The sequence below is a fragment of the Staurois parvus genome, unplaced genomic scaffold, assembly GCF_062004578.1.
Source record: "Staurois parvus isolate SC_StPar_1 unplaced genomic scaffold, SC_StPar_1.0 ptg000172l, whole genome shotgun sequence".
Lineage (NCBI taxonomy): Eukaryota > Metazoa > Chordata > Amphibia > Anura > Ranidae > Staurois > Staurois parvus.
Genome location: NW_028317968.1, coordinates 6,871,657 through 6,899,578, shown reverse-complemented (window position 1 = coordinate 6,899,578; position 27,922 = coordinate 6,871,657). Strand labels below are relative to the sequence as shown.

At 39.6% G+C, this 27,922-nt stretch overlaps 1 protein-coding gene across 8 annotated transcripts in view; it reads right to left on the bottom strand.

Moving 5' to 3' along the window:
• Positions 1-27,922, bottom strand: part of BCAS3 (BCAS3 microtubule associated cell migration factor) — a 1,369,778-nt gene that overhangs the window by 1,077,491 nt on the left and 264,365 nt on the right. For all 8 annotated transcript variants that reach the window (XM_089676635.1, XM_089676630.1, XM_089676633.1 and 5 more), the window contains exon 12: positions 3,980-4,150. In XM_089676635.1, the coding sequence (XP_089532761.1) occupies positions 3,980-4,150 (171 nt within the window). The remainder of the gene's footprint in view (positions 1-3,979; positions 4,151-27,922) is intronic.

Below are 27,922 nucleotides of genomic sequence, written 5' to 3'. Positions count from 1 at the left end.
TTTGTTATGTAGACTGTCACTATAGGTAACAAGAGGCAACAAAACTACAATTGGCGGTTGTTAGAGTTACTGGGCAGGAAGTTAGATGTTAGCTAGAAAATAATACTCCTTACACAACAACCTTACACCTCCTGCTATGGAAATCTCTTGAAATGTTTAAATACTAACTCAACCATGGTATGACAACCTCTTTTTCATAAACTACTTTATGAAAATTACATAATTTATGTAACTGTATTGTGATCCTCAAAATTAATCAAGAATCAAGTGAAAATATTACTACAAAATATTAATAAAAACAATAAAGAGTTGATATATCTTCATTGTTTGTTATATGTGGATTCCATACAAAAAGGTATAAATCATAACGATTGAAAATTATCTAACTGTACTGTCCTTCAACTCAGCCACTATTATTATCAATATATCTATGTGAATGGGCTGAATTTTATTAAGTGACAAAATGTATTTAAATTTGGATAATTTTGCTTTTAAAATATAAATCTCCACTTGATAGGTCCATCAGAGGAGATGTATTAAAAATATCATTAAACTCTCTGAAGCGGTTTGCCTCTGGGGTCGTCACGACCTTCCATATAAGTACGGCAGTGCTTCCACGGAAATAATATGAGGTGTCTTCAAAAGAGTTTTTAAAAAGTGTGGAAACATTTTTACTGAGCACTCATAGTTTTAGAAACTTTACTATCATAATAATTTAATTCTCTATACAAAGGTATTATCCAGCTTCACTTGATCTAAGTCTGTATGTGTTATCTCCAATGACATTTGCTGTATGTATCTCACTATGAGTATTTTTTATACCTAGGAAATTATCAAACATCTGGGACATATTTTTAACAACATGGCACACCTAATGTGAATAAGGTCATCCACTTGCAATGAATTTCATTGGAAGCATTTTGGAATAAACGTACTAGACCTTGACAAGGGAAAACCCTTCTGACTGTGCTACTACAAAAATCCCCAAAATAAGAGGGCCCATGTGAGTAGTATTGGAGGAATACTTGGGAGGTGATACTAGACTGCTGTAGCAATCCAAGACCTTAATAAGTACAACCAATTTTTCAGGGTGGCCCGCAGCAGGTCAGCAAGTTCTGGGAACATTATAGGAAAAGAAGCAGCCAACAGGTATTACATCAAGGAGTACACTTTTGAAACTGAGAAATATTTAAAAGAGGGAAGAATTATGAAGAAGAGGTGAGGTGGACAATTTTTACCTAAGAATTTAAGAATTTGCAAGGTACTAATATTTTTTGTGTGGGATCCAGGTGGAGATTGATTGCTAGGTGGCTCCTGGATAAGATGCACAATGAAGGGGCAATTATCTTGGATTCTTTACATTACAACAGTAGTATCCAAACTGCGGCCCATTGCTTGGCTTTATCCGGCCCTTGGGGCACTAGTCCAGTCACTAACACCAACAACGGGGTATAATTCCTGTTGCTATCACCAACAATGGAACACATTTTCTTCCTTTGACATCAATGATGGGCCACTATTCCTCTCACTGATGCCAACAATGGGGCACTAATCCTCCCATTGACACCAACAATTGGGCATAATTCCTTTCATTGATACCAATGATGGGTTATAATGCCTTCAGCTGTCATCAATGATGGGGTTTAATTCCGTCCATTGACACGAAGGATGGGGCATAATTCCTTTCATTGACACTGACAATGGAGCATAATTCCTTCAATTGACACCAATGAAAGGGCACAATGCCACACACAAACAAAGGGCCACTATTCCTCCTACTGACACCAGAAATGGGATACTATTGCTCCCAGACACCAATGATGGGACAGAAATCTTTTCATTCACAACAACGATGGGGCACTATTCCTCCAACTGATACCAACAACAGCGCACTATTCTTTCCATGGACACCAACACACGATTCCTCCTACTGACACTCAAGATAAAGCATTATTTATGCTCACCAGATGCTAGGGCATTTTCTACTCCCACTGGCCCTATTTCGGCCTCCCTAAAATCAGTAAACTGGCCCCTTGTTTAGAAAGTTTGGAGACCCTTCATTAGTACATTGTAAATAGTGGTACTGGAGGCAGTCTTGCATCAATAAGTGTAGGAGGCATTGATCAAAAACCTTGCCTTATTAGCTTGCAATAAGGAAAAAAGCAAGGTGACTAAACATGGGAACGTCTCCTAAATCCCAACTGAGTATTATGTAATCCATATTATAGGATGGTCTGTGCTTTTTCAGCAAGCACCCACCTTTGAACAGATAAAAATTATAAAGAAAACTTTTTGTCCTTTAGCTTAATTTTGATTTGCATCTAAACTGTCACACCGCTGAAAGGCATTCTGTTTTTGGATTGCTGTACAAAGGCTTTTGCCAGGCTTGGGTTTTGTTCAGTGGTAGTACTGCCCACCAAATGCATCAGCGTGATAGTTTGCAAGCATGAAGAAAAGCATCGTAACAGCAGCATGTGAACACGCTCCCCACTGGAGGACTCAAGGAAGTTAGGGGGTGCGTGGCATTAATAACACAGCTCAATTGTGAGTTTTTAATGCCTCCCAACCACAAGACTAAGTGAGCCCTTATTACTGCTCACTATTTTGTTATAATGTATTGTACACTTTGTAAAAACAAACTTGCCAGATGCATTTATAAAACTGTACTTCCAGGCAACAAGTGAAACCAATGAGTGAGCTATTACTTCTACTTGGCAAACACTGCAACTGTTCTACTGTTCATGCAGTTAACATAACCTTCCTTAAACTGAGTTCTGAATAATATGTTACACTTCCAGTGAACATCCCACACAGTCACTGCATCCTATATCTACAAACACATTATAACGAGGCAGATTTGAATCTTATTAGCAGCTGCAAGGAACTGAACTCTGAGGGTCCATGCACTAAGTGGCTGAAAAAATGCAAAAACCTCTAGCAGAAAAAGCTGCATAAAAAATACTTATATTGGCTAGTATTGCACTAGAGGTAATAATTGTTTATGGGCATTTTCTTTTATAAGTGTTTTATTTCAAAACATTACCCTCTGCTCATTTTTTACTATAATCAATGTACACTTGAAAATGATGAATGCTCCTAAATACCGCATTTATGCACATCAATCGTTTTTTCTGCCCGAAAGATCCATTCAAAAACGCACTTGTGATGTTTTTTGGGGAGTTTTTTTCAGGAAAAATGCTACTCCGCAAATATGCCTGTAAACACCCAAATGTGCAGGGACAAATAGGCAAACATATAGTTGCTTATATAGGCTGAAGCAAAAAATGCCAAAAGCCTATATAAAATAAATTTTTATACCCAGTGTGCATGAAGTCTAAATCCTAACACGCTCAGGCTTTTTGCTTATTAAAGGAGTATACACTGGGTTTGTTTGCCAATGCTTCTTATGTATCATAAGCAGCAGTTTGGTTCTCAGATCACAAAACGACTAACAAAAGGAACTGGAACATATTGTTGCACTATAATAATGCTAGGACAAAATCTGAAATATTGGGTAAAACAATTATGTGCTTTCCCCGAGCCCAACACCCCTACTTCTCCAGCTGCAAATACTCATTTTCCCTATTCTCCACTTTCCTTATCCTCCATTTTCCTCCACTGCTTTCATTCAGCTGGCAGGAAAAACCTGTTACATCTGAGTATGGAACAGAATGTGATTCACGAAATATGTAACAGTAACAGTGTGCCAATCAATAACAATGTCACATGGGACATTCTTTAGCCCTGTGTAAGTCATGAACTGATCATATAATAGATTGGCTTGCCCTGCTATCATCAGATAAATTTATGGGTGGGTGGGGTTGAAACACAGGTAAGTATATCCTGCAGGGGAGGATAAATTGCAGTGAACCCATAAAATGAGCTGTGGAGAATTGGAACCTGGAAGTCTTAATTTTAGAAATACACTAATTCAAAACACTGTAATTAAATAACAAAGGTCAATTTAAAAATCTCTTACCTGTCCCTCTGCAACAGTTTCTGTGTCAATGATAGTAATAACACCAGGGGCAAAAGGGCTACGTCTGGAATTGCTGTGTGATGACAAGTCTTCATCTGAAGAACCAGCAGGCAGTGTACCAGTAAGTTGGGTAACAACCTTCCCAACCATTGTAAGTCCAGTCTTCAGAGTCTGTGAAATGGGGACCGTAAGATGAATTAAAGAAAGCTAAAAACACAGGCATTTAAAATTGCTTACTTATAAGTACTAAAATTAAACACATTTTATTGCATATTTCCAAAGTTTAGTTTCCAGTTTAGTAATTCCTTTATAGCTCTTAGGCACACCAGAACAATGAGCCTTGAAAGAAAAAGCAGAACTCCAGGCAAATACAAAAAAGTCACAAACAAAAAAGAACCTCAACAGTGGAACCTTTGGCCAAAAAGGAAAGCAGAGGGAAAAAACTGTTACTGCTATCACCAATACCTCAATACAAGTATTGCCTGTGGTCTCCCTACAGCTGATCTTTTCCATATTAGTGACCTACGATTCCTTGTTCTGCACCATGTTTCTGTGCAGAGGCAGCCATCTTGGCAGAGCAGCAGGGCTTTGCTTCCTCATATCAGAGCTGCACCCCTGATAACTGGTGTAGTGATGACTTATCTACCTTCCCCTTTCCTTTCTCCTCTCCTTTTCTCTCTTTCTTTTTGCCTTCTCTTTCCCCCTACCTTTAATTTTTCTCCTTTCTATATGCTTATTCTGGAATATTACCTTCACCTTGAAAGTGACATTCAAAAAATCAACTGATTTAGACATATCCAACATTTAATATAATTAGAAATTTAGTTTAATTTTATAACAGGTTTTAAATAGACATAAACTTTAAATATGTTTTTAAGGATTTTTTTCTGTGAGGGGATACCATCTTCCTTTATCACATTTTATATATATGTGACTCGGTGTATGTCTACCTATATGTGGACTGGACACTATGATTTAAGACCATTGTACTGTAGGTATTTGGATATATATATATATATATATATATATATATATATAGTATGTAAAATAAATATTGAACACGTCACCATTTTTCTAGGTATATATATTTCTAAAGGTGCTATTGACATGAACTTTTCACCACATGTCGGTAACAACCCATGCAATTCTGAAATCTATCAGTAATTAGAAAGCAATCCTGTCCCTTGTAAGTGCAAATTAATATCAGCTGCTGGTTCAGACTTAACTGATGGCCTATAAAAAGGTGTCGCATTACAAAGGTGTCACACAAGAAACATCTCATATTGGGTAAAAGCGAACAGCTCTTTCAAGACCTTTTTGTTGCAAAATATACAGATGGCATTGGTTACAGAAGGATTTCTAAACTTCTGAATGTTCCACTGTTGGAAAGAACATCACCTCACCATAAACAGACCACGACCAGGTGCTCTTCGCATGATTGCTGACAGAGGAGTGAAAAGAGTTATCAGAAGAGATGCCCAAGAGCCAAGGACCACTTGTGGAAAGTTTCAGAAAGACCTGGAATTAGCAGGTACAATAGTTTCAAAGAAAACAATAAGTAATGCAGTCAATCGCCATGGCCTGTATGCACACTCATCACGCAAGGCTCCACTGCTGAAGAAAAAGCATGCTGAAGCTTATTTAAAGTTTGCTGCACAACATTTAGACACGCCTATGACATACCGGGAGAATGTAGTCTGGTCAGATGAGACCAAAATTGAACTCTTTGGATGCCATAATACACACCATGTTTGGAGGTCAAATGGCACTTCACATCACCCCAAAAACACCATACCACCAGTGAAGTTTGGAGGTGGGAACACCATGGTGTAGGGCTCTTTTTCAGCATATGGTACTGGCAGACTTCATGTCATTGAAGGAAGGATGAATGGAAAGATTTACCAAGACATTCTTGATAAAAATCTGCTGCCATCTACCAGGATGATGAAGATGAAATGAGGGTGGACATTTCAGCAAGACAATGATCCTAAATACAAAGCCAACGACACTCTCAATTGGTTTCAAAGAAAGAAAATAAAGCTGCTAGAATGGCCCACCTGACATGAATCCAATAGAAAATCTATGGAAAGAACTAAAGATCAGAGTTCATAGAAGAGGCCCATGGAACCTTCAAGATTTGAAGACTATGTGGAAGAATGGGTCAAAATCACACCCGAGCAATGCATGCGACTAGTTTCTCCATACAGGAGGTGTCTTGAAGCTGTCATTACCAACAAAGGATTTTGTAAAAAATATAAAATTTCAGTCAACGATTTCAATATTTTTTCCCTGTGTCATTCCATTTTATTAACTTAATTGTTGAACGTATTTGTTTTGGTTTCTTTGTATGTATGGATTGCATTGTAATGTGATTTAGTCTCAATAGTGCCCTAAGAAATATATTTACTGAAAAATGGTGATGTGTTCATTACTTATTTTACCCGCTCTGTGTGTGTGTGTGTATATATATATATATATATATATATATACACACACACACACACACACACACACATATAAACACACACACACTATTTCCAAAAGTATTGGGATACACCTCCAAATCATTGGATTCAGGTGTTCCAATCACCTCCATGGCCACAGGTGTATAAAATCAAGCACCTAGGCATGCAGACTGCTTCTACAAACATTTGTGAAAGAATGGGTCACCCTCAGGAGCTCAGTGAATTCAAGAGTGGTACCGTGATAGGTTGCCATCTGTGCAATAAGTCCATCCGTGAAATTTCCTTGCTACTAAATATTCCTCGGTCAACTGTTAGTGGTATTATAATAAGTGGAAGCAACTGGGAACAACAGCAAACTCAGCCATGAAGTGGAAGGCCACGTAAAATGATGGAGTGGGGTCAGCCCATGCTGAAGCGCACAGTTTGCAGAAGTCGCCAACTGTCTGCAGAATCAATAGCTAAAGACCTCCAAACTTCGTGTGGCCTTCAGATTAGCACAACAGTTCATAGAGAGCTTCATGGAATGGGTTTCCATGGCCGAGCAGCTGCATCCAAGCCTTACATCACCAAGTGCAATGCAAAGTGCTGGATGCAGTGGTGTAAAGCACACCGCCACTGGACTCCAATGCAGTGGAGACATGTTCTCTGGAGTGACGAATCATGCTTCTCTGTCTGGCAATGAACGTGTCTGGGTTTGGTAGTTGCCAGGAGAATGGCACTTGCCTGACTGCATTGTGCCAAGTGTAAAGATTGGTTGAGGGGGGATTATGGTGTGGGGTTGTTTTTCAGAGGATGGGCTTGGCCCCTTACTTCCAGTAAAGGAAACTCTTATGGCATCAGCATACCAAGACATTCTGGAGAATTTCATGCTCCCAACTTTATGGGAACAGTTTGGGGATGGCCCCTTCCTGTTTCAACATCACTGCGCACCAGTACACAAAGCAAGGTCCATAAAGCCACGGATGAGCGAGTTTGGGATGGAGGAACTTGACTGGCCTGCACAGAGTCCTGACCTCAACCCGATAGGACACCTTTGGGATAAATTAGAGAGGAGACTGTGAGCCAAGCCTTCTTGTCCGACATCAGTGCCTGACCTCACAAATGCGCTTCTGGTCAAACATTCCCATAGACACATTCCTAAACCTTGTGGACAGCCTTTCCAGAAGAGTTGAAGCTGCTATAGCTGCAAAGGGTGGGCCAACTCAATATTGAACCCTACGGACTAACACTGGAATGCCATTAAAGTTCATGTGCGTTTAAAGGCAGGCGTCCCAATACTATTGGCAATATAGTGTATATACTGTATATACATGCACAACACAAAATCCTACTTATGTGATGATGTAAGAAGGGAGAGGAAGCCATACCGTGACTTCAATAACGTTTGTTGAGCATAAAGAAAAACATAGTGGTGTGCAGCTTGTATGTATGATTACAGGGTATTGCTAATGGATAACGTTCCATCCTCTGACAGGGTCACTCTTTAAGGAGCGTACAAATATTATACGCCAGTAAGGCCAGAGCACTAAAAGATTGTTTCACTAGATACTTGTGCACACACTCTCGTATCCTACAGGTAAGTACATGTATGTGAAGGTCTTTTATTTATTAACATGTGTGAATACAAAGCTATCAAACAAAAATATCTAGCTCACCTTCCAGATACCTACCCTGGCTTAGAGAGGAGGTTCCGAGGTCTGCTCATTGCCACCCATTGATTGGTAACATTATCAAACAAACGCAAACAAAACAAACTGACAGATGTCCACCTGTGAGATGACCTTGCGACCTACCTACTTAACCTGTCACCAAAAAGGTATAAACTCTCCCTCTTGATACATCTTCTGAACATAGCAAAAGCGTGCATCGGCCTATATTTGAAAAGGACAAGTTACCCTCCAAACAGTGTTTGGCCAAGTAAAGTAAATGAGATGAAAACCACATAAGATGTCATGGCCTCTCCAAATCCCAGAGGGGAGCAATATCGCAAAACTTGGTACTGTTGGATTGATTTTGCTTGTACTCTTGAATATCAAGCTTTGATGTCAATTTCAAAATGACAGACCCACCATCCTTCCAAGCACCCAATCCCCTCTCCTCCTTTTTTTTACCTCTCCCCTGGTACTATATACAGTTAGGTCCATATATAAATAAATATATATATATATATATACAGATGATGTTGTGTGCTTTGGATCATTAGCTGTTCCAAGCCTTCTCCAAGTCTAATCTGTTTTTTCTATTCTTAAGGATTATGAATGGTTTGCACCTTGTCGTGAACCCTCTGTATTTGCTCTCGTGAAGTCTTCTCTTGATTGTAGACTTTGACAATGATATACCCACCTCCTGGAGAGTGTCCTTCACTTGTCTGGATGTTGTGAATGGGTTTTTCTTTACCATAGAGGGGATCCTACAATCATCCACCACTGTTGTCTTCTGTGGACGTCCATGCCTTTTTATGTTGCTGAGCTCACCAGTGCGTTCTTCTTTCCTCAGAATATACCAAACTGTTGACTTGGCCACTCCTAATGTTGCTGCTATCTCTCTGATGGATTTGTTTCATTTTTGAAGCCTTACAGTGGCTTGTTTCACTTGCATGAGCAGCTCCTTTGAACACATGATGTAGGTTCAATAGATTCCAAATGTAAATTCCACACTTGGAATCAACTCCAGACCTTTTAGTTGCTTAATTGATGAAGAAATAATGGAGTAGCCCACAACTGGCTATGAATCAGCTTTTGGTTCAATTGTCCAATTACTTTTGGTCTCTTGAAAAAGGGGAGATGGCTACTCTTAAGACCTATAATTCCTAAAACCTTCCTCCAATTTGGATGTACATATCCTCAAATTAAACCTGAGAGTTTGCACTTTCAGTCTATATCCATTATATAACAATAGCTTGAATATGTTTTGGTAAATACCTGAAAAAAAAAGCTAAAATTGTGCCTGTGTCCAAATATATATGGACCTAACTGTATATATACACACACACTGTGTGCACAATTATTATTCGAGTTTTTTGACCAAATCATAATTTTAATGCCTTTTGTCCAACTCCAAGCTGTATCAACTTCAATGCCTATTGGATTTAAACATATCAGGTGATGTGTATTTGTGTAATGAAGGCGGCAATAATACCAGCCCATACCAGAACCCCACCTCCACCTTGCTGGCAGTCAAAGTAGAGATGTGTGCCCATTACTGATCCAGCCTTGGGACCATCTATCTGGTTTGTCCAGAGTCACTCATCTCATCAGTCCATAAAACCTTTGAAAAATCTGTCTTCAGATATTTCTTGGCCCAGTCTTAACATTTCGGCGTTTGTGTCTTGTTCAGTGGTGGTCGGATTTGAGCCTTCCTTACTTTGGCCATGTTTCTGAGCACTGAACTCCCTGCACCCTACTTCTGGGAACTCCAGGTTGGTTGCAGGTCTGGAATATGACAGCACTGGAGGACAATGGGTTCCTGGTAGCTTCAAGTTTGAGTCTTCCCAAATCTTTGGCAATTATTTGCACTTTTTTCTCAACACGTCTCTTGCGCCCCTGTTGACTATTTGCAACAAAATGTTTGATGATTCATAATTAATACTAATATCTTAGCAATTTAAAGAGTGCTGCATCCCTCTGAAAGACTTTTTACAATTTCTGACTTGTCAGTTAGTTAAATCTCTTTTTGGGCCCATTTTGCCTGAGGAAAAGAAGCTGCCTAATAATTATGCAAACCTTGATATAGGGTGCTGATCTCATTACACAAGTACACATCACCTGATATGCTTAAATCCAATATCCAGGGCTTTTTTTCTCAGCAAATAGGTGCAGGAACTCCTCCTTTCAGAGTCACCCTTTGTCTTTGCCCCTACCCACCTCTAAGCCCCGTTCCTCGGTTCCACCTCCTACCCACCTCCCAGTACTGCCCCTTTTTAGAGAATACAGAACCAAGTATAATTTTCTGGTGCTACGTAACTTGTATGTAATTGGTTAATAACAAGTAAAGCAGTAAATAAGATCCCCTTCACCTAGGAACAATAGACTCCCCAGTAACAATAGATCCCCTCTTAGCAACAATAGGTCCTCCAGCAACAAAGGACAACCAGCAACTACCCCCCAGCAACAACAGACCCCCAGAAGCAAAAACAGATCTTCCTGCAGCCAGCATTAATAGACCCTTCAGCAACACATTTGATGCACATTTGGATGGGCTGAGACTCGGCATTGTGGCCTGCCTTTCGGGTTCTTGACCCAGGTGTTGCACCATTGAATGATCTTGCACGTATAGCATCCAAAGCTATATGACTATCTTTCTGGCTTGTACAAAATGATGTGATTGATTTATCTTATCTGCAGCTACCCATTTTAACATCCCCTCTATCCCATCCCCACTCTCCCCATCCCCCCACCCTACCTTCACCCCTTTTGTTTTTCTTTTTCATATTCCCCCCCCCCCCCCGCCACCTCACTCTACATCTCCTCCTCTAACTATTCACCTTTCTGACTTATCTTTATCTCACACCTTTTATGAGCATTCATTATTCATATATCCCCAACAAAATATAGCATCTATTCTCTTATACAGGTGTGACTAATTTCACGGGGCTCACACGCTCCCGAAATGGACAGACAAACCATAACATATACATCATCATGTGCTATCCTTTCCCAGCACTTCACATTCCCTCAACATAAGGGCTCACAAGTAAATAGGTCAGTAATCAATATACCTATAACGACTTATCCATTATACTATTTGTATCTGCCTGTTTGCTATATACATTTGACATAATGATATATTTCACCTCGATTTATAATGCAGTTTAAACCCATCGCCCGTCTGCCAAACGGGATGCTACATGTTGTGTCTATGTTCGGACTGTGATCCGTGTTTGTATGTATACTGATATGCCTTATCTTTCCTAATAAAAGCATTTTTGGATAAAAAAAGTAGACCTTTCAGCAGACAGCAATAGACCCCTCCCTCAACAGTTGACCACCAGCAACATAAGATCCACGCCCAGCTACAATAGATCCCCCACCAGCAACAATAGACCTCCACAGCAGCAATAGATTCCCCCTGCAAAAATAGATCTCTTCCAGCGACAATAGATCCCCCATCAGCCAGCATCAATAGATCCTTCAGCATACCTCAGTACCTCTTGCCATTCCATACATCATTCAGTGCTGGAGGTGCTGGAACTGCCTTCCCCCATGTTCCCACTGAAAAAAAGCCCTGTATATATCAGCATAGAGTCATGATATTCCTCTCAATACTCTGAAATCTGCCTTCCTTTCATCGTGCACCTTAAGAGGCTGCAAAGTTGACGTGTCTAATTAGGGCACAATACAGAGTATTATATGGGATGAATAAATGTTTCATGTTGTCACCTTTTTCTCAAGCAACGATACATTTTACATTGGTTCGACTATGATTTATAGCATTGTGATTATTTGTTGTAAACCTTCTCTTTCTGGTCTGCTCTTAAAAAAGCAAAGTAAAAATTAAAAAAAAAAAGTCTAGCTTGGACATATCCAATTGATGTGCTTTTGGGCTTTTATCTTCATTATGATCTTGTGAATTTCACCAGTATCAGACAATTGGCATCAGAGATCAAGCTAATTAAACGTCCGTTCTAAAAATTCCTACTCTTTGCAGCTCTGAATTAATTAACAAAAGCCATTTTTATGGCATAGGGAGTATTAGACAATGATAAATTAGTCAATAAGTAATTTATGTTTGTGCCAAATAACAAAATAAATAAAAGATTGGATGTGTTCTACTAATCTCGCGTATGTAAAGGCTTTTTAATGATTTTGATGACAAGCGGCTCTCAAAATTTATTTAGAGAAACCTAGTTCAAACTAGTAAATTTGGGTGCTAAAATGTAGGTTAGTTCAGCATGTTAGCATTATATTATATACACAACATATAAACATCCCATTTTTCTGTCAATACCAAATTAATCTTTATTGGAAAAAGGACTACAAAAAAAAAACTTATTCAGTACACATATTGCTTTATAATAGTTACTAGAATGCCTGCTTCTTACACAAGGATTGCAGGTTCAGTTATGATCACAGCTGTATGCCAGGTCTTTGTTCAGCCTGGGTTCACACTTGTGCGATGCAACATATAGCATGTGATTTGCACAGGAACCGCATCGCATTCCTGTGCAAATCACATGCGAATTCTGTGCGGTGCGATTTGAGCCATGCATTTTGTATGGCTCAAATCACACCACATTCACACCAAAAAGGTGTAGGACCCTTTTTTTGGTCCGAACTAGAATTGGATCACATGGGTGTTCACACCCATGCAATCCGATTCTGCACATCGCACCACGTTTTGCACATCGCACCACGAGAACTGATTTTGGGGTGTCGTTAACTTAATATACACACCAGCAATGGTTCGTGTGAATGGGATGCGATTATAATGTGGTGCAGAAATCACACAGAAACCGGTGCAAATTTTGCACCGCATCAGTGTGACCCCAAGCCTAATGTGTGCAAAGCTGTTTGTATGTGATTTTTTTTTTGTACTGCATCAAAATCTGCTTCAACAAAAGAAAACAAATGATACAGAGCAAAAATGTTCCTGCCTGGACTACAGCTCATCATTTCAATAGACATCCACCGTGTCACCCTACTTTTTGATTTGGGAACAAGGGAAATCTATTAGCACAATGTATACAGGAAAAGTAGAGGATTACACAGACCATGAAGGATTAATGAGCAAGAAATAAGTGTTTTGTTTTCTTTATACAGACTTTTAAAAATAGAAATCCCGCCACAACCCAGTTATAATCAAATTATAAGCAATCCCACTCTAGCGTCCACTGCCGTCAGATAGAAAACCTAGTACTTCTGTGTATGGGGGGGGGGGGGGGGGGTCATGTGACCTTCTACCATTGACAGCATTATCAAATAACAAAGAGGGTGACATCACCACTCTCCCTAGCCACTGACACAAGCGATGAAGTAGATTTCAATGCACCAAAGACAAGAACGGTGTAAGGACACTGACAATGAGAGAATAATTGAAGGAAGCCCTAACCCCTTCATGCCTAAGTGTAAAACAAATCTAAATGCCTAAGCACAATTCTGCAACATTGACATGTGATAGTAAAACCGTACATATCATCACAACTACTTTGTACATCCAGGTGGATTATGCCGTGATTTTTTCAGGACAAATTGGGCTTTCGTTTGGTGGTAAATGGTAATGGATAGCTTCTAATTTTTTTTTGTTATCAAAGTAAAACTGGCCCAAATAGTAAAAAAAAAAATCTTTTTTTTTTATTTAGCTGTGTGTCTCTTGTTACGACCATAACCTACCACCAAAGAACAACCCAAAATAAATTCTCCAGCTCTTGATGATCGCAGCGATACCATTTATGTGTATGTTATTTGTTGTTTGTACCCGTAGTAAAGCCCAGAAACAATAGTGCGCATTTTGTTTTTGCCTTTTTTTTTACCTAAAACACACTGACACCAATTTTTTTTTAAATCCTGACCTTTGACCCTGACCCAAGCACTTACACTGGCACTGAACTAGATCAAACCTTGATCTAGGTATTTTTCTTTATTTTTTCTTTTATTTTTTAATATTTATCTTCTTTTTTTTTTACAAACATTTTTTTTCTCTCTATGCCAGGAGTTAGAAAGATTCAATATATCTCTCTTCTCCATTCATAGAGAAAGAAAAAACAAGGGGGCCGTGCTGCAACATGACTGATCACTGTGATAGCCAGAGGCTATCACAGCGATCATGTGACCCGGAATCGGGAGTCCCGGGTCCCGATCATTAGAATGGGACGCGGGGCTCTCAGTGACACTGCGGTTCCCAGCACAAAGACAGGTACACAAATATGCGGCCCCAAGGAAAAAAGTCCAGTTCCGTGAGGCCGCATATTTGTGTGCCGTCGGCGTCAAGGGGTTAAGTAACACACTGTCAGTTTGTCCTGATTGGGCAAAGTGACAATGTCTCTTTAAAGTAAACATTGCAATCATAGTTCACAATGTATGCCAACTGAAAATACACCACACTTTTCCTCTACACTTTACCTTTATTTGACTGCATGTGCAAAGACACACTCTAATCAATGCCAGATGCACAATTGCCCTTACCAGTACAACATTACACAAATCCAAAGTACCACATTTTCCACTAGTTTGATTCATATTTGTCAGTTGACCCTTTACATTAGAACTTCTCATAAATGATGATTTATATTGTATATTTCAGCACTTTATCACATCATTTCATCACTTACTAATATTCTAGAAGTGACCTCTCTAAGACCTGTGCCTTGTTTTTTTAAAGACTGATCTAAAAAGGCAAAACAATGTGTGGGGCACAAGAGTAAATTTAGATGCCAGTACCTTCGGTTTAGTATTACAGGGTAAAACTGCAATATAGTGAAAAGCACTCACAAAAAACACTGTACATAGCATACATTTAGAATGATATTTTCTTTCCTACATAAATTCACCTTTACTTTTTTACAGCACTGTATATGTAAACTTTTTCATTCCTGGTAAATGTTCAAGCTCAGTTGAAGTTTTTTTTTTCTTTTTTTAATTAAGTACAGACATTGAATAGTGATGTAAAAAAAACAACAACTTACATTTAAATGTCTTAGGCTTCATTTGCACCACTGAGTTTTGGTTATGCACACATTTCAACTTTGAGCATGGTAACACACCATGAGGGAGATTTACTAAAACTGGTGCATTCAGAATCTGGTGCAGCTATGCATGGGAGCCAGTCATCTTCTAACTTCACCTTGTTCAATTAAGCTTTGACAATAAAACCTGGAAGCTGATTGCTTTCTATGCAGAGCTACACCAGATTTTGCACTCTCCAGTTTTAGTATATAACCCCCATGTATGTGTTGGGCACTGTGATACCATTTATTTTAAACAGCACCCCAACACACCTCCAAAATGCTGCAACAAATGTTTGCCAAAAATGGGCTGCCTTAAAGTGATGCTAGGCTCCAGGTTTTTTTACCTTCATGCATTCTATGCATGAAGGTAAAAAACCTTTGGTGTGTGTAACAGCTCCCCTAACACTTACCTTAGCCCCCTCCCGATCCTGCAATGTCATGAGAGCCTCGGTTCTCCAGGGTCTCTCACTCCTGATTGACTGAGGCAGCAGCAGGCGCAATTGACTCCCTATGCTGTCAATCACAGCCAGTGGGCTAATCAGGAGAGGGAGGGGATGGGGCCGAGCCACGGCTCTGTATGTGGCCACATGCCTGATGATGGAGTCCTGTGAGACTCCAAAATGTTGCCTTGCTGTAACTATATGATCGTTCATTAAAACTTTTGATCCTCGGTGTGCTGGTGACATCCTCTCTTGTTGATTCTGTTCGGTTCCAGCCGATAGTCCCTGCAGTACCCACTTATACACGCAGCCATTTTTAATGCAGGAACGTGTGCGTTTGGATTGTACACTTGCATTCTGAGTGTGAATGGACACACAGAGCAGTGTCTTGTGAGTGTGCCTGCTTGGGTGCCCCAAAAGCAAGCTGCGTGTTATGGAGGCACAAGACAGGAGGGAGGAGCAAGGAGCGCCAGCGGGGAACCTGAGAAGAAGTGGCTCTGGGCTGCTATGGTTGTCCATATCCCTCGGACTTCCAGTTACCACCTGGCACCCCTCTAGAGCTGAATGACCTTCGTTTTGGAGCCATCGCTGAGTATTACAGCTGTATATACAGCTTTATGACCTGGAAGCTGATTTTACCAGTTTTTAATGTAAGTTGCTATAATAAAATGTGTATGTTATTTGATTCATATGCTGATCCCGGGTCTGTTTGTGAGGTCTATGGGAAGTGTCTGGAGAAGATGATGTCATTTTGAGGAAACTCCATTCCTAACTATGGATTATATGTTGGTTTCATTTATTTTAGGGTAATTATGCACTTTTACTATATTTTTTGCAGTGGTGTAAACTGTGCTTATTTGAATCTCTCACGATTACTGTGGCACTGTAGCATTTGCATGTTGCACGTGTGGCACCTTTTTGAGACCTAAGATAATACACTATGTCTAGGTTTTTTTCTGTTTGAGGTACACGAAGATTATTTGGGATTCATCATTGATCATTGGAATCAGTGTGCATCTATCTTTCAAGACTGTGGACTTATTTTGCATATTTTTATTGGTTTTGGGCTTTTATTGGACTTTGGGTTTATTTACTTTAAGTCTGTTTTATATATTTAATATATGAGATAGACTCATTACATGCAAAGCAAGATAGTTAAAGCTGTGATTTTTCATAATTGTGATGATTATGGCTTACAGCTCATGAAAACTCCAAATACACAATCTCAGAAAATTAGAATATTGTGAAAAGGTGCAATATTCTAGGCTCAAAGTGTCCCACTCAAATCAGCTAATTAAGCCATAACACCTGCAAAGGGTTCCTGAGCCTTTAAATGGTCTCTCAGTCTGGTTCAGTAGGAATCACAATCATGCGAAAGACTGCTGACCTGACAGTTGTGCAGAAAACCATCATTGACACCCTCCATAAGGAGGGAAAGCCTCAAAAGGTAATTGCAAAAGAACTTGGATGTTCCCAAAGTGCTGTATCAAAGCACATTAATAGAAAGTTATGTAGAAGGGAAAAGTGTGGAAAAAAAAGGTGCACAAGCAGCAGGGATGACCGCAGCCTGGAGAGGATTGTCAGGAAAAGGCCATTCAAAAGTGTTGGGGACTTTCACAAGGAGTGAACTGAAGCTGGAGTCAGTGCATCAAGAGCCACCACACACAGTCGGATCCTGGACAAGGGCTTCAAATGTCGTATTCCTCTTGTCAAGCCGCTCCTGAACAACAAACAACGTCAGAAGCGTCGTCTTACCTGGACTAAAGAAAAACAGACCTGGTCTGTTGCTCAGTGGTCCAAAGTCCTCTTTTCTGATGAGAGCAACTTTTGCATCTCATTTGGAAACCAAGGACCCAGAGTATGGAGGAAGAATGGAGAGGCACACACTGCAAGATGCTTGAAGTCCAGTGTGAAGTTTCCACAGTCTGTGTTGATTTGGGGAGCCATGTCATCTGCTGGTGTTGGTCCACTGTGCTTCATTAAGTTCAGGGTCAACGCAGCCATCTACCAGGAGATTGTGGAGCACTTCATACTTCCTTCCGCAGACGAGCTTTATGGGGATGCTGACTTCATTTTCCAGCAGGACTTGGCACCTGCCCACACTGCCAAAAGCACCAAAACCTAGTTCAATGACCATGGGATTACTGTGCTTGATTGGCCAGCAAACTCGCCTGACCTGAACCCCATAGAGAATCTATGGGGCATTGCCAAGAGAAAGATGAGAGACATGTGACTGAACAATGCAGAAGAGCTGAAGGCTGCTATTGAAGCATCTTGGTCTTCCATAACACCTCAGCAGTGCCACAGGCTGATAGTTTCCATGCCAAGCCGCACTGAGGCAGTAATTGCTGCAAAAGGGGCCCAAACCAAGTACTGAGTGCATATGCATGCTTATACTTTTCAGAGGTCTGATATTGTTCTATGTACAATCCTTGTTTTATTGATTGCATGTAATATTCTAATTTTCTGAGATTGTGGATTTGGGGTTTTCATGAGCTGTAAGCCATAATCATCACAATTATGACAAATCACGGCTTGAACTATCTTGCTTTGCATGTAATGAGTCTATCTCATATATTAGTTTCACCTTGTAAGTTGCATTACTGAAATAAATGAACTTTTGCACGATATTCTAATTTTTAGAGTTTCACCTGTATATAGTACACACCATTGGTAGAGGTTGTGGCAGAGAGATGTCAGCCAGGGATGGAGGAGACACTGGAAAACAGGCACCGGGCAGCACTTCTAGGAGTTGAAGCAAACTCTGTATGTGGAAGAGGATAAAACAGGAAGGCACTTCTAAATGCAGTATATCTATAAGAACTTTAATATGACAGAAACACTTACAAACTTGCAGTTAAAAGAGGCTCAGTAAATGCGTCAGGATGCGGAGGCTCAGTCCACCATGCGAGAACCCGCTGTGCCGGCCAGCAGCTGCAGGGGGAGCTGAGGATAAGATGGCCATCTTGGACATCTTATCCTCAGTTCCCCCTGCAGCTGCTGGCCGGCACAGCGGGTTCTCGCATGGTGGACTGAGCCTCCACATCCTGACACATTTACTGAGTCTCTTTTAACTGCAAGTTTGTAAGTGTTTCTAACTGTCATATTAAAGTTCTTCTAGATATACTGCACTTAGAAGTGCCTTCCTGTTTTATCCTCAAGGGTGGGAGTCAGCTTTTCTTTTCAGAACCGAACACAATCAGCTGTGAATTCTTGGTGCTGAAAATGAATGTACCAAATAGCTTTAAATAATGGATTTTAAATTCTGCAATCTTTTGTCTACTCTTTTAATCTATCTAATCTTTACCATACATACATAATGATGGGAAAGATATTATGACAATTCTGTAAACATCAACTAAAACATTACTTTCCTTTATTTTGTCCTATTGAAACCAGCATTCATCAAAATCAAAAGTTAATTACTGGAGATTTGCTCCAATTTATTGTAAGGCAATTTAAATAAAAACATAAAAAACTGATAATTGTATGTGTGTGTCTGTTGAAGAACTTTAAAGAGATGACAATTTAGAGCATGCATAACAGCTGAATTGGCTTAAATTACCAATGACTTCAGAGTCAAAGTAACTAAATTTGGAGATGAAGAAAAAGGAAGAGGACAGACCCACAATCCCATGTGACCTGGGGCTACATGGCGTCTATGAACATTTAAGAGCAAGGCTAAGATTGCAGGCGTCTGCAACCAGGACCAAGCCACAGATCAATCGTAACTGTTTTGTTTAGTGCTAAAAACTCAAACTGCAGTGATTAGAAAACACATTAGTGTTCATCAATTAGCAGCCAAACGTTTGTTTTAATAATTCATAGGAAACGACTTGCACAAAGTCTGTTAGTGTATTGTCAGGAAAGCCTCAGAAGGGTCAACAGAATTCGGCGCCACTTTGTATTGACGGCAACATAAAGTCAGGAAGCCAAGTTAACCCTTCTCCATCCTGTGCTCAGAGTATCTTCTTTGCAAATGATTGTATTGCTCTCAGTCTTGTCCTTTTATTCCGATATTATATCATGTTCTATAGTGTAGGTAAGGAGGCAGAGAGCATAGAGTATGTTAAATCTTGCAGACAAACATAAAAATACTCAGAGTACATAAAAATGTTTTACAGAGTTTAATGCACACCCCACATTGTCCTAAAATAGTTACAAGACTCGATTCTCTTATTAAGCTGCACACAATAAACCCAGATTGACAATCCTACATTGAAAAGCAGCTCAGGGAAAACAAACAGTTATCCTGCTTGTATGGCAGGGCATATCATGCCCTTTACATAGTAGAGAAAACACACTCAAACTGTACTATGCTGGCTTCCATTTACTGCAGCATCAAATGTGCACAAAGCAAAAGCTGCATTTTGAACATCATCATGTTTTGGTATACTGTTTTTTTTTTGTTTGTTTGTTTGTTTTTTTTGGACACAAAAGGAAACCCTTAGCCCTTAACAAACCTTTGTTAAGTGTGTTATACTTTTTTGCTTAACTTCTAAAACAAATGATCAAAAAAGAACAATTCTGTGTAATATTTCAGAGGGACCAGCTAAAACTGAAATCTCATTTACAGATGGAGCTTGATGGAAATATTTGTCTTCCATTTTTTTCTACCTCTTGAGGACATTGGGGGCTTCTGAATTTCTCACTGCCAGCCATGTGCTGAGTGTTCACAGCATTCATTGGGTATTCCTACTTCTTCTAGCGCATATTCTAAAATCTAATAGTAAAACATAGCAAGAAGAGTGTGACCCACTCAAAAAGCCTGTAACAGGTTAGCAGACTTGGAAATTCAACTAAGAACAATTTATTTACCAGAGTTGCAGTGTAATTTCAACCAAAAAATTTATTTTAGACTGGAGAAAGTTTAAACCCAGGTTTTTAAAAAAGTCTAATTGGGGAGATTTTATCTTACTTCCTGTCTCAATGACTATGTGGAAATAGTATGGACACCTTCACACCTATGCATTGATGTAATGTGCATGTTTAAATGAGCGTTATCACAGCACATGGACTTGCAGGGCTGCACTTTGTGGTGCCATTCATTTTCAATGCCACCCTATTAAAGCAGTGAACCTCCAAAACCTGCGCTGCAGAACACCATAAGGGCTCATGTACATGGGGCATTTGGAAAACTCTTCTAAACAATGGAAACTGACTGCTGGAAAACGTAGGTTAAAAAACGTTAGTTTATCCGCGTTTATGTGCGTTTGCGCTTATAAGCGTTTTTAAAAGATAACCTCAGGAGACCTTCCCAAATGCCCAGAATGTACTGAAAAACAGTAAAGAATTAACTATTTCAGACATTTTTAGAGTAATTGAGAGAGCAGAAGCAGAGAGAGCAGAATGTGTTGAGATTACCTATCTTTTCTGGTTGTATTCACCATAGATACCATCATGAGCATAATGCAGCATGTTCTACCATTTTTTCCTTCATGCAAAACCTGGAACTGACTGCACTGATGTGCTAGGTCCATTTGAGTACCTGGAAAACGCTTTGCATGCATTTCTGATGATGAAAAAAGGCTCTAGACAGCATCTGGACATGGAACAGTTAAAAAAACGCTTCTAAACGCAAACGCTTATAACGCAGTTTTTCAAACCGGTAAAATCTACTTCTGAATGCAAGTTTGGTGCGTTCAAAAAAACGACTGTAAACTCAACTGCCTGTAAATGACTATGTGTACATGGACACATAGGAAAACATTAGGGAGAGTTCTGAAAAAAAAACGCAAAAAAGCTCCTGAACGTCAGTTTATCAGCTGCAGTGTACATGAGCCCTAACATACAGTGTAACACTATTGTATGTTGTGCCGTATTCTTTCAGCAAAAATCGGACAGGTCCAATATAAGGCTTGTTATGTGTTGGCAGTTCTTTGAAATAAATAGGTTCCTCGACAGCAACGCATGTTACTGCATGACATTACATGCATTAATACACCCAAACAAAATGGCCAGCAAGTAAAAAAATCTTCAATGCAGTGTGAGCAGCAATAAAAGACTGTAGAGTTTTACGTATTCCCTACTTTGTTTTAAAAAATGTTCTATCCATTTACAATTAGCACATATCCATACATTTTGCTGGTGCTATAAATGCTTCAAAATGCATGACACCTCGACGCTCCAGCATCTATCAAAAACTAGAACATTACTTTTAGTGGACTGACCCTTTAAGCACAGAATTTGCTTGCTGTATACATAATTGATTTACACAAATATAACACCCACTCTTCTTTATATCAATAATTTATCCAATTACCTTTACACAGTTGTCTTTTTAATGTGCTGATTTCAGAAATATGAGTATATAAATGTAGAAAAGGTTTTGGTAATAATATATAGATTTCTTCCCATTAATTTGAGGCTGTAACTGGCATCAATTTCTCACTTCTTGGAAACACTGGTTTGTGGTTTAGTGTCTCCTGGGTTCAAGCGCTTAAAGAGCACCAATCATGCAATTTTATAAAATGTAAAATTAAGAGCTCTGTCTCAGTAAATGTCTATTGCAGTATAAAGTTTGCAGCATGCACACTTTTTAATTAAATATACCTATATAAATCCGGCAACACATTTTCTTTGTCATATGCATAGTCATTTTATTAGAGACTTTTTTTAGGCATACATTCCTGTGAAATGTATAGTAGAATCTACCTTTTACATAGAGTTTTATGAAGGTAATTAGGTTTACAATATGCATAGAAACTACCAAACACTTCAGCTTTTTAATGTTTTCCTGTGTTTCACGTAAAAAGATTTTCCAGCTGTGGAAAGATCCTCTGGCATATACTCAGGACAGACACATGCATCCAGAGGTAGAGGCGAACAAAAGTATTTTAACTTGCTGGATTGTGACAAACTGAGAGCAGAGGTGAAGTCTAAAAACCTTTCAAGCCTTGAGTTTTATGCATGTGATAATTCACAACCATTCACACATATCTACTAGACCTCTGTCACGACTGAAGCCAACACATTTTGACTAGTAAAAGTTAATAGAGAAAATGATTCACATATACTGTATAGGTTCAAGCTTACTTCTATGCGAACCATAACACTTTATTGTGTTAACCACTTCCTGTCCGGACACTTTTACCCCCTTCCTGTCCAGGGCAATTTTCAGCTTTCAGCGCTATCACACTTTGAATGACAATTGCGCGGTCATGCAATACAGTACCCATATGAATTTTTTACCATTTTTTTGAGACAGATAAAGCTTTATTTTGGTGGTATTTATTCACCGCTGGGATTTTTATTTTTTTTACTATGTAAATGAAAAAGTCCAAAAATTTTGAAAAAAAGTGTTTTTTTTTATAAAATTTTGCAAATAAATAATATTTCATCCTAAATCTTGGCCAAAATTTATTCCGTTATTTTTTTTGGAAAAAAAAAAATCCAAATTAGTTTATAGCCAAACATTATAATTTTTAAACATTTTTTTTTACATTTTTATTTTATTTTTTTTTATATTATTTTTTATTTTTATTTTTTATTTTTACATACTGTCACCCTAGCAGTACAGTGTCACCATGGTGACACTGTACTACTTGTGGGGGGTGATGAAGATTTTTTTTTTTTTTTTTACACTGATTGCTTTTACACCCATATAGGATGTAAAAGCAATCATTTCTCTTTCTCTCTCTCTGCATTCTTGCAGTCATTGAGAAATACTGAGTGAGCTGTGATTGGTCACAGCTTGTCACATGGTACAAGGCTGTTGTGAATAGCCTTGTACCATGTGACCTCTGTGATCATTCACAGATTTCACACGTAGTAAGCAATGATGTCACAAGTGACATTTTGCTTACTACTTTGCATGTGATCACTGATTCGCCAATCAGTGATCACATGACCGGGACCTCGTACAGAGGTCCCGTCCGACGATCGGTGTTTCACTGTGTCCGGAGGACACAGCGGACACCGGATCGCGGTGGTGCGCGCTCCTAGGGAGCGCGCACAGCTAGAAAAGGCGGGTGCCGTTTAGGAACGGCAACCCGACCTTGGACTGCCACCGCCCTGCCGTTTATAAACAGCAGGCGGACGGCAAGAGGTTAAATGCAGAACTCCAGGCAGATGTGAAAAGGTTCCATTTGGTTCAAAAATATAGCGCATCTTCATTGACCACATATTTCTAAATTATGGTGTTTTGATATTTAAAGTGCAACTCCACCCAACATTTTGTCAGGTTTTTAATGCTTTGTGAGGTTTTTTTGCCAAGATTTCACCTCATTTGTGTTCCACTGAAGGGTGAAGGAAAACCTCTAATGGAGGCACAAAACCTGAGGCAGTCCTGGCCTTTTCCCACTGTACTAAAAAATTATTTTACTTGCTGTCTTTTTTAAATCCATCTATCTATCCTGATGACAATGTTGCCATCGGCCTAGTAAGAAAAGGGAAATACTGTATATGCAATCATGAAAAAAAAAACACATCGTAGAATATTTTGACTTTTTCAACATATCTGAACAAGCAAATATTAGATCTTTATTTAACCACTTTCCCTCCTGAGGATTTACCCCCCTTCCTGATCAGGCCATTTTTTGCATTATGGCACTGCATTACTTTAACTGACAATTGCACGGTCATGCAATGCTGCATCCAAATTAAATTTATGAGTTTTTTTTCCCCACAAATTTAGCTTTCTTTTAGTGGTATTTGATCACCTGTGTGTTTTTTATTTTTTGCGCTATAAAAAAAAACACTGACAATTTTAAGAAAAAAAACAATATTTTTTACTTTTTGCTATTAAACATAGCCAGTAAAAAAAATGTAAAAAATCAAATTTTGTCATAACTTTAGGCCAAATTGTATTCTGCTACATTTCTTTGCTAAAAAAAAATCCCAGTACGTGTAAATGAATTGGTTTACGTGAAGGTATAGCACTTAAAATGGTGGTATATATACTGGGATTTTTTTTGTTTGTTTTTACTAGTAATGACGGCGATCAGCAACTTATAGCGTGACTGTGGGACTGCAGTGGGCATTCTGACACTGAGGGAAACTGACTTGGTGTCACTGACATCCCTAGTGACACAAATACAGTGATCAGTGCTTATAAAAAGCACTGAAACTGTCAGGAATGGACTAGCCAGCAATGGTGGGACTCACCTGCCTTTTGATCTGCAGTACCAGGGCTGGCCAGCGGGTGCTCCCAGCAATCAGAGACTCAACTTTGCAGCCAGCTAACACCTGGAACTGATTATGCTGGGGTATTTAAGGGATGGCCAGACTTGCAGACTCTGCCTTGGTGTTGTGTTCTCTTGGGCCCTGTATCCTGTTCCTGCTCTCTGTTCCTGTCTGATTCCCTCTGCCTGACCCTCTGTACTACGCTGCTTGCTACCTGTTCTGATCCCTGGCTTGTCTGACCATCCCTCTGCCTGACCCTCTGTACTACGCTGCTTGCTACCTGTTCTGATCCCTGGCTTGTGACCCTGACCATCCCTCTGCCTGACCCTCTGTACTACGCTGCTTGCTACCTGTTCTGATCCCTGGCTTGTGACCCTGACCATCCCTCTGCCTTACCCTCTGTACTACGCTGCTTGCTACCTGCTGAACCTGGCCTGTGACCCCGACCAATCTCCGCTTGCTCCCCCTGTACCTACCTGCCCTATTGATATTGACCCGGCCTGCCTGACGACGCTTGCTTGTATGTACTGTTATCTGTGGGTGGTTGGTTTGGTTTGGTTGCACTGTATTATGTTTTAGTATTGCACTGCGTTTATGTTTGTATTGTTAGTGTTAATAAATTATATTGTTTATAACATATCTGAAGCCTGCGTTTCCCTGCGTCAGCCACACACCTCTGGTCACACCTGGGAGCCCTGACAGACACGGTACTAATGGCACTGGGCAGGAAGGGGTTAACATCGGGGGCGATCAAAGGGTTAACTGTGTGCTGGGTGTGTTTTACTATGGGGCTGTGTCTGTGTGCTTCGCTTCACTGTAATCACACTGTTTTGCATGGCTGTTTACAAAGCAGTGTGCACGAGCTGATAGGAAGGAGAACAGTTTTGTTTACTAACAGTTCTCACATATCCCCCCCCCTGTCGGAGATCCTCGGCAATTACTGGGTGCCGGTGAGTAATCACCGGACAGGACCCGGTGATTGATAGCCAAGTATATATACGTGATTTTGTACACCCGTGCTGCCCTGTAGCAGTATATCTGCTATAGGGCGGATAGAAAGCGATTAAACAGTGCCTACAGATAAAGGTGATATAAATTAAATAAAACCACAAGGAAATTTGCCTTTTGTTTTTATTTTGCACTTATTCAACAAAACTATCATTATATGTAATGATGTTCCATGAAAGTAAGCACACCCTTGACCTCAGATGCTGAAATTTGGCCCCTTTAGAATTTTTAGGACAATTATGTCTTGAATGCAATTTCAATAATTGCCTACTACTCTCTGGCATCCGCTTTAAGATGTTTGTGGGTTTCCTTACATAAACTTCCTGTTTTAAAAAACCCTAAACACATTTTAACCACTTGCCATCTGCCCACAGGGCATTTACTGCGAATGGGCAGCACAGCCAGGCACCATGAAGTACCTGTACATTGCCATAAACTTCCTGGTTTTTGGTCACGCATGCTGACCCATGTAGGTTTCAGCCAATGATTTTGGCTCTATACCTGCTGCTTGGCTGTTACCAATCACAGCACACAGTTCTGTGTTTACATACACACAGGACTCTGTACACAGACTGCGATCTGGCTGTTTCTTCTCCCTGAAGTCAACTCTGAGTTCAGGGAGAAAAAGCAGCCAGATCTGTAAGTAAAAGCAGCACACATTACACTTCTTAGGCACACATTTAACCCCTTGATAGCTCCAAGATGTTAACCTCTTCCCAGCCAGTGCCATTAGTACAGTATTATCAGTGATCACTATGTTATTGTCACTAGCGATGTCAATGTCAGTCAGTGCCCCTCCCAGCCAGTGTCAGTTGGACACAGATTGCCATCCGCACTATCACAGTCACACTATAAGTTGCTGATCACTGCCATTACTACCGGTAGTATAGTGTCTATAGCTGCGTAAATTCAGGTACATATATAGCATAGTTTGTAGACGCTATAACTTTCAAACAAACCAAATAATACACACTTATTGGGATTTTTCTTTTTTTTTACCAAAGACATGTAGCAGAATACATTTTGGCCTATATTTATGAAGAACTGTGATTTTATTGGATATGTTTTATAACAGAAACTAGAAAATACTGTTTCTTTTTCAAGGTTTTCAGTCTTTTATAATTTTTTTTTTTAAATAAAAAGTGAAAAAAAAAAAGTGGTGATCAAATACCACCAAAGGAAAGCTCTATTTGTGTGAAAAAAACGTATATAAATTTAACTTGGGTATAGTGTTTTTTGACCGAGCGATTGCCAATTAAAGTAGCACAGTGCTGAATAGCAAAAAAACCCCATGAAAGGGGTAAAATTTTCTAGAGGTCAAGTGGTTAATGGGATTAAAATGAGAGTTTTAAACAGGCCAGTCCATAACTCCCCATATGTAATTTTGAACCATTACTTGAACAATTTGCTAGCGTGGCTCAAATCCTTATTACGTTGAAAGATCTATTTTTTGTACTACTACCACTTTCAGACAGATGGCCACATAGTCCTATCACGCACACTTTAATGTGATGCAGAATTCATGGATGACTCAATGACTGCAAGCTGCCCATGCCCTTAAGTAGTAAAGCAATCCCAGACTATAACATTTCCACCACTATGCTTCACAGTTGACATGAGGGTCTTCTTCAGAAACAATGTCTTTAATTTGTACCAAACATGTTTATTGTTACTGGAGCTAAGCACCTTTATCTTTTGCATACCAAAAAGAAAATTAAGTGATCCTCACTCCATAGTAAAAGCCAGAGTAAAGGCTTTATTTGTGGATTCAGTGCGCAGGCAGGGCCACCTGAAATTCCCCCCTCTAATCCATTTCACGTAATAATGAGCTCAATTCAGTAATTAAGAGGGCGGAAGTTCAACTGAATCAATCTGTGTACTGACTGGATAAATGAAGCTACAGGTTTTACAATGGAGTGTAGTCTGGAGTCTTGGAGTATATGCTTATGAAGAGCACTGGGGACTGCTCGAGAACTCACTGTCAGGAATACTGGAGTACAATAACTGTTGCAGAACAGTGGATTCTACAAGAAGGCAAGCTGCAAATATGAATCACCTGACCTCCCTTCAAAGCTGCTGCTGGATCGGCAGCAGATTGGGGAGGTGGTGGGGGGGGATAGCAGGTCAGGTCTCACAACTATGATTAGACAGCACTTGGAAGCATGGGATATATACTATGAGTACTTTGTCCCATAGGTGATAGGACTATAACAAAAAAATAATGATAGATCTTCCTTAACACAAT